The sequence below is a fragment of the Neophocaena asiaeorientalis genome, unplaced genomic scaffold, assembly GCF_003031525.2.
Source record: "Neophocaena asiaeorientalis asiaeorientalis breed wild unplaced genomic scaffold, Neophocaena_asiaeorientalis_V1.1 scaffold33, whole genome shotgun sequence".
NCBI classification, from domain to species: Eukaryota; Metazoa; Chordata; class Mammalia; order Artiodactyla; family Phocoenidae; genus Neophocaena; species Neophocaena asiaeorientalis.
The window spans coordinates 3232594-3242459 of NW_020171988.1; the positions used below are offsets into that span (position 1 = coordinate 3232594).

Below are 9866 nucleotides of genomic sequence, written 5' to 3' on the forward strand. Positions count from 1 at the left end.
CAAGCGGGAAGAAATATGGGAACATATGTATATATATAACTGATTCATTTTGTTGTGAAGCAGAAACTAACACACCATTGTAAAGCAATTATACTCCAATAAAGATGTTAAAAAAAGCAAAAACGAAAAAAACAAAAAACAAAAAACTACAATGAGGTATCACCTCACACCAGTTAGAATGGGCATCACCAGGAAATCTACAAACAACAAATGCTGGAGAGGGTGTGGAGAAAAGGGAACTCCGTTGCACTGTTGGTGGGATGTAAATTGATACTGTCACTATGGAGAACAGTATGGAGGTTCCTTAAAAAAGTAAAAATAGAATTACCATATGACCCAGGAACCCACTACTGCACATATATCCAGAGAAAACCGTAATTCAAAAAGACACATGCACCCCAATGTTCACTTTAGCACTATTTACAATAGCCAGGTCATGGAAGCAACCTAAATGCCCATGAACAGATGAATGGATAAAGAAGATGTGGTATATATATACTATGGAATATTACTCAGCCATAAAACCAAACGAAATTGGGTCATCTGTAGAGATGTGGATGAATCTAGAGACTGTCATACAGAGTGAAGTAAGTCAGAAAGAGAAAAACAAATATCGTATATTAACGCATATATGTGGAACCTAGGAAAATGGTACAGATGAACTGGTTTGCAGGGCAGAAACTGAGACACAGATGTAGAGAACGTATGGACACCAAGTGGGGAAAGTGGTCGGGGGGTGGTGGTGGTGGTGTGATGTATTGGGCAATTGGGATTGACATATATACACTAATATGTATAAAATGGATAACTAATAAGAACCTGCCGTATAAAAAAATAAAATAAAATTCAAAAAATGAATAAAGCTAACAAAAATCTGTTTAAATAATAAAAAAAAAGAACAGCTAAAATTTTTTAAAAGGATAGAAGATTCCAAGTAAGGGCAAGGGTATAAAGTAAGAAGAACTCTCATAAACTGCTGGTTGGAATATTTATTGGTAAAAACCACTGTGCACTTGGCAATGTGTCTTCTAAGCTGAACATACGTGTGTCTTATGTCCCAGCAACTCCACTCCTAGTTATATGTGCAACAGAAATGTATTTTTACTAAATGCTGTGCACTCGGATGTTCATAGCACTATTCATAATAGCCCAAAGTGCAAACTGCACAAACGCCCATCAGCTATAAGATCAACAATCAATTGTGGTACAGTCCCACAAGGTAAAAATACACAACAATGAGAAATGAAAGATCTACAACTATGCACAGTGATATGAATGAATCTCATGAACACCATGTTGAATAAAAGAAGCCAGACGATTTATAAAGTGTAAGAACAAAGTATTCAAGGTTGTTAGAGATCAGAACAGTGAGTACAAGGGGTAAGGGAGGGAGTGACTGTAACCACACTGGGGAAAGCAGAGGTGCTGATAATGAATCTTCATCTCGGTGCCCTTTACATGGAACTACTGAGCTGCTTCGAACTCATCAAGGTGTAAATTATCTGTGCACTTTGCTATGTGTACACACTGAGGGAAGGATGAAGGGCAGAGAGGCAAAGGAAATGTTTAGGGCTGATGGGTACATTATCTTAACTGTAGGATGGATTCATGGATGTAAATGTACGTCAAAACTCATCAGAGTATGCACATTAAAGACACTTCTCAATAAAGCCATAAAAAAAGTAAAAAAAAAAAAGCCCTCCAACACAGCACCATTTATGTTGTGAGGAGAAATGTAATTTCAGCAAAACCTCCTTCAGAATGTTGCTGTTGGAGGGTGGAGGCAATGAGAAGTGCCCACCAAACTGAGAAGGCATCCTGAGACTGAAAAACGAGGCAGGCGGCTCCATGTAGTCATTGGATCAATTTATCAGCGGGTAACGTAGTCAGGGTGGGATAGGGATCTGGTGGACAACGATTAATCGGAAGCATGTGCAACTGCGCTGCGCACGGCTGCGGGGCCACTGGGACAATTTATAGTTAACCTTTGGTGGGGGGGTGTTTGGAAACAGGGCGTGCAATTCCTAAGTCAAGATTCATGAATGGGTAGCTAGCCGGTCTCAGGGGCGCAGTGAGTACATCAGAAAAGGTTTTCATTGTTTGGGGACTAACAAAGCATAGAGGCCACCTGGTCCTAACGATTATTAAACAGTCTCTATTAACCACAAAGCCCTTGATGCAGAGGAGTGACTGATGGCACAGTACAGTCCTGGGTAGGGTCAGTGAAAGGATAGGAAGAGCTGTAAGGGCTCGGGACAGCGTCAGTTGTGCTAACAGCCACACCGTTGCTAATTTCAATTTTTCTGGTGTGGGTAAAGTTTTAATAAATTCCTTGTTTGGAATTTGACCTATGCTCAACTCTCTAGTTCTTTAAACCTGGAAACATGATAAAGTCAAGTCATGCTACTTAGCATGATAAGAATGACTCTTGTAAAACTGTATCTAGACTTACACAATAAATGAACTGTACAAACCAGATGGGGACGCCCTATCTTGGGGCTTCCCTGAGTGCAGTGACTTGTAATCAGGCATGTCCCTTGCAGGGACCTCAGAAGCTATGTCTATGGAATTGTTACAAGAAAGATTAGATCCCGTGGGGAAGGAGGCCAGTGGGACTTTTTCCTTCTTTAACTGAGATATAATTTCCATGTCATAAAATTCACCCTTTTAAAGTAGTTTTCGTTTCTTTATAAGCCTGTGCAACCATCTCTAATTCCAGAACATTTCATCACCCCAGAAAGAAACCCTATTCCTAATAGCAGTCATTCCCCATTGCCAAGGAGGCTCCTGGACCCAATGATGTGAATCTTGTTCCTCCTGCCTGAGCTGTCACCAATGGGGAGGCTAAAAGGGCTAGTTCCTGGTCACCTGTGTGGGCATTCTGGGCTGCACAACTCTTGGCTGGGGGCGCTGTCCTGTCAACTGTAAGATGTTTAGCAACATACTTGGCTTCTCCTGACTATATGCCAGTAGCAACAACAGCCACCCCTCCCCAAGTATTGGCAATCAAAAGTGTCTCCAGACACTGCCAAGTGCCTCCTGGGTGGCAAAATCACCCCCAGGAGAATCAATGGTGTAGACCGTTGGGAGGACTCCCGCTCCTGATTCAAAGCTTCACGGATGCTGTTATGTGGCCCTACATTCCGGAGCAGACTGGCACCCTGAGTGGCCTGAGAGAGTCTCCTGAGTCTGAATATTGAGTTGGATCCAAAACCCCCCCGGGACTTCCCTGGTGGCGCAGTGGTTAAGAATCTGCCTGCCAATGCAGGGGACACAGGTTCAATCCCTGGTCCGGGAAGATCCCACATGACACAGAGCAACTAAGCCCGTGCGCTGCAACTACTGAGCCTGCACTCTAGAGCCCTTGAGCCACAACTACTGAGCCCACGTGCCACAACTACTGAGCGGCCGCAGCACAACTACTGAAGCCCGCATGCCTAAAGCCCATGCTGTGCAACAAGAGAAGCCACTGCAATGAAAAGCCCATGCACTGCCGTGAAGAGTAGCCCCCGCTCGCTGCAACTAGAGAAAGCTTGTGTGCAGCAACAAAGATGCAACATAGCCAAAAATAAATAAATTAAAAAAAAAAACAAAAACCCCAATAACAATTGGAATTGTGAGTTTATCTGCATTTAATTTGTAAATTTAATTGTGTTTACATAAGCAGCTTCACATCTATTTGTAATTTTTAATATATTTATGTAATATTATTAAAAAAACTAAGTAAACACTGGGATCCATGAGAATTGCTTTTACCTTGAAAAGGGGGTTGGTCTGTTACTCAGGTTTAATCAACACTGAGTTAGGCTAAGAGTCAAGTTTTCAGTATCAAACTAAGCAAATCAACATGATGCCATAAATCTCAAGTCTAAAAAAAAGTCCCCATCAATAAAAATGAAAAATTAGGCCTAAGCACCAGTATTAATCCTGTTAATTGCAATCCAATGCAGTCTGAGATGTTAGTTGTGCCTTTGATCAAGGCCTAAAGGCAAGCTTTCTTTTTTCTGTATCTCAGAATTTTTTCCCCTTTCCTTTATTTTTAGTCACTAACCCCATTCTACTGATAGCTAGTTAACAACAAGAGTAGTAGTAATAACCGCAAAGATTAACACATGCTACTGAAGTACAGTGGAAATGGCAGATTTGGAGCTAGAAGATGCAGTTTTGAGTCGTAGCTCCAATAATTCCCTGGCTAAGGATTTAGCTGAGTCTTAGTTTTCTCAGCTATGAAATAGGGGCAATATAGCAACCAACCTCAGTTTGTTATGTTAAGAGAGATAATACACATGAAAGCACTTTGTAACCTGTAAAATGCTTTACAGAAATTGCAGTGGTATTACAAATACTTACCTCAGTCAATTTGCTTAAGTCAGAATGATCCTTGGGCAGTTCTACTGCACCAACAATTGATGTTTTGATATTTTTATTAATCCTTTCCACTTCGCTGAAAGCAGGCGGCTGAGGAGGCAGCGCATCCCAGGCCACATTTCCTGGATGTGGAGGAGTATTCACAAGGAGCCCATAGATGACTTGCCGGATGGGCAGAGAGATTCTGTGGGCGTTTGGTCGCTGCATGTTTTCTACCTGTGTGTGGAGAATGGTCCGTCTCAGCACCAGAGCATCGCTGATGAAAGGGGACAGCTGGCCGCTCGCCAAGGCCGCGAGCACCCAAGGCGGTAAACCCGGATTCCAGGTGTCTGGGCAGGCGTAAGCACCATGCTGGAAGAAGTCCTGCAGCCTCCCCTGGGACTGCAGGTACTCCCCCATGGAGCCACAGAGAAGCTTCTTCACGGTTCCTCGACTCTTTCTGGGGAGATGTTTCAGAACGTTGTCTAACGCTTCGGTAGGGTCAGCAAAACGAGACAACCAGTTCAGAAGTCCCAGCACCCGGTGGTGTCTCCTCCCCTTAGAACTGGGAGTCCCAAGAGGAAGACATACTTTACTTAAGAACGTCTCCACGACGGGCAGATTAACGTGGTCATTTCCACACAGCACCGCGAAGAGAGGCAGCAGAACTTTGTTCATATTGCCGAAGTGACAGCAGAGTGCATCAAGGGAAAAGCACTTGGCAGGGATATAGTAGTCTCGTGTGCCCTTGATAGTGTTCATGTTTCTCCATTGAAAGCTATTCAATGGGCAAAACCCACTTTTCAGGTCAAAAATGCAAAAGTCACTATCAGACGATAACACGGGGCAATTCCAGTGATTAGCAAGGGTCATAATGTCCCGATCTGCTTCCGAAAAGCACTGGACAAAACGTACCCGCAGCTTGATCAGAACCTGTATGAATACTTCCCGGATGAGTAAGGGACACACATACCCACCCCCGCCAACAGAAAGGGAATGGGCCATCTGGATCTTCTCCCTAGCTCGATCCTTTAAAGTGTTAAGCTTTTTATCTGAAATGTCACATCCTCCATCTAAAACAACATATGGGCAGATTTTACAAGCAAAAAGTGATTCAAAGAATTTTTCTACAACATCTGTAAAAGAATCATAGTCCCCTCCATACCGGAGCTCCAAGTTTGAACTGAAGCAAAGGCGGTGGAAGAGGGCATAGCCGTCAATGATAATTTTTGTGTCTCGCAACTTCAAATCTGTGAAGAACTCATTAATATGATCTTCCACAAAACTCATTAGTCCTCGGATACCCATGACTGTCTGAAGAATTGCCTGTTTAAAACAAGAGAACACACTTTTAATTGATGTTGCTTATGGGGGACCAAGCTACTGTTTCTAGCACCATCAAATCAACAGCAAATGTTGTGAACAGCTCTTTAAATAGAACACATTAGGTGTCAACATCTTAGTCCTTACCTAGATTCTCAGGCAATACCACCTAGCTGAGTGCTTTTTCATTCTCTCTCGCTTTCCCCATATGTTACAAGGCACAAACTCAATGGCTTCATGGAGTCTGCTCTTTGGACAGGGACGGAGGCTGCTGACATACAGAACTTCTGCAGACTTTGATACTGAGACAGTCACCATCCTACAACACAGAATATTTGTTTTGTGGGGTCAGCGTAAAAGATCCTAAGCTATAAAAATGATAACCTCAATAACATAATTAATAGATCATAAAGCATTAGGCTTCAGTTAACTAAAGTGTGTAGGGTCAATGATATGGATCCAGTTTTTCTATTTTGATTATCAGAGTCTGGGAATTTCTTTGAGGCCTTGGCTTATGGGCCCGTCTTAATTAGCACAGCTCCGAGTTTCAAGCCTGGAGGAACTTAACTCTCCAGTTTCACGCTAACCAGAGGCTCTTCTCATCTGTCTTGGCATATACGTCCCAGGAACTGAAGATATCCTTCCCCAACTGGCTAAGTCACAGGATAATTATTACTGGTTTCTCCTTTGGCCTCAGGCTCCAATATGGCTCAGCATGGCACAGTTACCGATCCTGTCTTTATTTAAAATCGTGAGGTTTTGTCAAGCATGTATTTTTTTTGCATTAGTTTTGATTTTTTTTTAAAAGATATTGTGTTATCTTGATCACAGAGTTTTTGGGCTTCCCCTTGCATTTAGTGCCCAACTCACTTCACCCTAGGCTTGGCCCTGTCTCAGTACCTTACCCTGTAGGGTACCTACTTCTCTCAAGTCTGTCTTGTACAGCAAATGTGAGCAGAGACCGCGCAACTCAGCCGAAGCTAGTTACAGAAGATGTTCAACAAATGCGCGCTAGACAGGAGGAAGGCGCGCAAAACGTTTGCTCCAAGTCCTCAAATACAGGCCTTCAAACCGCGCCCCCCAGGCCCGCGGCGGCAGCGCCCACCTGCTCCGTCCTCCCAGAAGACCAGCCTCTCCACCACAAGCCAGCAGGAGCGGGGGGAGACCAGGAGCTGCCGGCACGTGAGCCCGACCTCCCGAGCGGAGCCGGAAGTCTCCGCGTATGACGTCACGGGGAGCCCGATTCCAGGAAGCTAGCGGCGCCGACTTCGCGGAGAGGTGAGGTACCCCCGGGCCTGGCGCGAGGTCGCCCAGGAAGGCTGGAAAGCACGCTCTGAATGGCTGCTCTTAGGTTAGGGCAGCGAGGCCTGCTGGGCCGGCCTCCTTTTCCCCGCCCACCTTGGTCGGCGTACACTTCCGCCTCCGTGACCCGCTACGGGCCACCTCCCCGACTTCCCGGCGTGCCCCGCGCCGTCTCCCTGGCAACGGCGCCCAGCGGCCGCGCTCGACTTCCCGGCACGGCCCGCGCCGTCTCCCTGGCAGCCTAGGTCCCGAGTTTCGCTGGCGCCGCTCCAAGAATGAGAGGCGGCTCTTCTGGCGTCCGGGTTACTGGCTGGCCCTTGGGCGCGCGCGGCGCTATCACCCCTCGGCCCTCACCCGAAAAGGTACGTGGAGGCTCCTCGGGGCTCGCGGGCTCCCGGCGCCGGGAAGGTGATGGTTTCAGGGCCGCCCCTCCGGGCCTCCGAGCCCACGCCTCCTCACTTTCCTCGGCTCTTACCTCCCGGACCTGTTCCCGTCCCGGGAGGATGTGTAGCTTGTGCCTCCTCCGTTTGTGTTAACCCGCTTTGCGAAAATGTAAATTTAAAATACTTGAGGCAAGGAATTATTCTTTTAACCTTGGGGTTAAGGTTTACCTTTAAGGTTAGATTCCTACTTTAGCAGAATCCGGTGTCAGATCTGCTTCCTCTTGTTACCTAGGAGGAGACTGGTAAACACTGCCCTTCCCTGTCTGTGGCCCCAGCCCCACAGTTCCCCCCCTAAGAGTCAACGTGCAGCTTTGTGAACCGTCTCTCCCTTTCCCACCACATACCCCCCTCCCCGCCCCCCTTGGGCAGCAAGCTGGTCTGCTGGACGCTTATCTGCCTTAACAGAGTTTACTGAAAACCTACTGTGTGCCAGGCACCGAGGACACAGAGATAAAGAAGGCGTGTTCCTTGCGCTCAGGTTCCTTTACAACATCTGTGAGGTGGGGGCGAGTGGACGCTTCCCAGTTCTCGGGTGGCTCTGTGGTCGCACAGAGGAGACTGAGTGGTTTGGGAAGGGGGCGGCCGGGCTGCTACTGGGAGGCTGGGCCAGAGGGAGCTTAGTCCCAAGGTACTCTGTAGCCTTGCCACATTGCTTAGACACTGCTGGGCTTAAATGTTCATTTACAAATGAGAGCCCCTGGAAAATTGGACTTCTCAGAACTATTCTGACTTTCCCTAGACAGGGACCTTTATCTCCAGTAAGGAGGATTACTGAAAGGGTCCTTTACAGTTGAAAAGGCCATGAGTCCATACATTTTTTTTAACAGCTTAATTTGGCCAGAAAGCATCACTTTTATGTGATCAGAGGAAGCACACAAAGACACATTGGGAGCCCTGCTCTCCAGTTGTTTTTTCAGCAGTAGATTTCACTAATTTCTGTAGTATTGATAATCCCACATAATTCAGGCATTTTGAGGTATGGGCCCCAGCTCTGAAGTTCCAACCCAATGCTGATGTTTTAGTATTGTCGTGATCACATAGCCACTTAGGTGATTTGCTTTCTCCCTCCTTCCTTCCTTTCCTTCCTTCTCTGATTACTAGTTTTCCTTCTCACTGGCATTAGGTGAAACTTAACTGATTAATACATTATTTCAAGAAGGGAAATGCTGTAAATAGACATTTCCTTGTTTATGTTCTGTTCCAAGGATATTTGTAATTGGCCACCACCATGATGAAGTCCACTGGACATGTACCCCAAAGTACACAGATAGCATCTTGTTTTGTCATTACGCACAATAGGTTTTTGTCTTATAGCTTTGGAATTGTTGAATATGGACTGACCTGACTCCAGAGCACAGTCTTCAATTTAAAATCATGTTTTCTTTCCTTTTTTTTTTCATTGCAGTATAGTTGCTTTACAATGTTGTGTTAGTTTCTGCTGTACAGCAAAGTGAATCAGCCACACGTGTACATATATCCCCTCTTCCTTCCCATTTAGGCCACCACAGAGCATTGAATAGAGTTCCCTGTACTACACAGTCTGTTCTCATTAGTTATTAAAATCATGTTTTTCTTATAGATTTAAAATAATACCCACTTTTCATAATTACTAACAAAACATTTTACATTTTGATGAAATAAAAGTGATTTTACCATACACATACTCATATGAAACAGTCCTGCCTTTCATAATTCCGCTGTACATTTATAGCTTTTTGAGGAATTACAGATTTACCTATAACAAATTTATGTTCAGCTAACATTAAAATACAATTTTAGATTTGAACTGCATTTGTGACACTTCTTGTTTCCAATCCAGCGAGATTACTCTATACACAGTGTGCATAATAAAAAACTTCAGACACTGGATCAGAATTTGCTTAGGATGGGAAAAAATTCATTTCGAATCCATATCCCTCTTCACATCTAATAAGTTCAAATATCATGGTTTAAAGTCCACAGGAAAAAAAATCGAAAGAAACCAGCAACATACTAATTTCTGGTTTAATCCTAACTCACCATTTATTAATCAAAATAGACATAAGGTGGGAAGAAAGAATACATAAAGCTTGATGAAGATATGTAGATTTTAGGAAATTATAAAGTTCTTGTACTTGGATGTTTTTTAAAAAGTAGGTAGGGAGTATAAAATCTTAAACAGATTATTGATTGGAAAACATATATACATCTCAGAACTTGGGGAAATTTGACTGTTACTCAGTTTTGCCAAATTTAGATGCCTGAGGGAAGGCTGTTTTTGTGAAAGACTGCCTTCTATTGGAATCTGCAGTATGTCTACCTTTTAACATTTTCTCAATTAAGGTTAACCAATATTGGGTTGTTCAGTCCACTAATCAAGGTACAGGTATCAGTGTCAGAAACTTACACTTTTTGTTAGGAATAGTTCAGCACCCATTAGACCTCACCACTGGATTTTTCCTCTTTAAGGCA

At 44.3% G+C, this 9866-nt stretch overlaps 1 protein-coding gene across 5 annotated transcripts in view; it reads right to left on the reverse strand.

The window, feature by feature from the left end:
- Window positions 1-7329, reverse strand: part of ASTE1 (asteroid structure-specific endonuclease 1) — an 18405-nt gene extending 11076 nt beyond the window's left edge. For 3 of the 5 annotated variants that reach the window (XR_003003598.1, XM_024747876.1, XM_024747899.1), the window contains exons 1-3: window positions 6776-7329; window positions 5818-5989; window positions 4351-5673 (exon numbers count right to left, since the gene is read on the reverse strand). Coding sequence is in view for 4 of the 5 variants with exons in the window: in XM_024747876.1 (XP_024603644.1) it covers window positions 4351-5655 (1305 nt within the window). In the remaining variant the exon portion in view is untranslated. Of the gene's footprint in view, window positions 1-4350; window positions 5674-5817; window positions 5990-6591; window positions 6745-6775 lie in introns of those variants that run through there. The other 2 variants (XM_024747884.1, XM_024747892.1) reach the window with 2 other exon arrangements.
- Between the last annotated feature and the right edge of the window lie 2537 nt (window positions 7330-9866).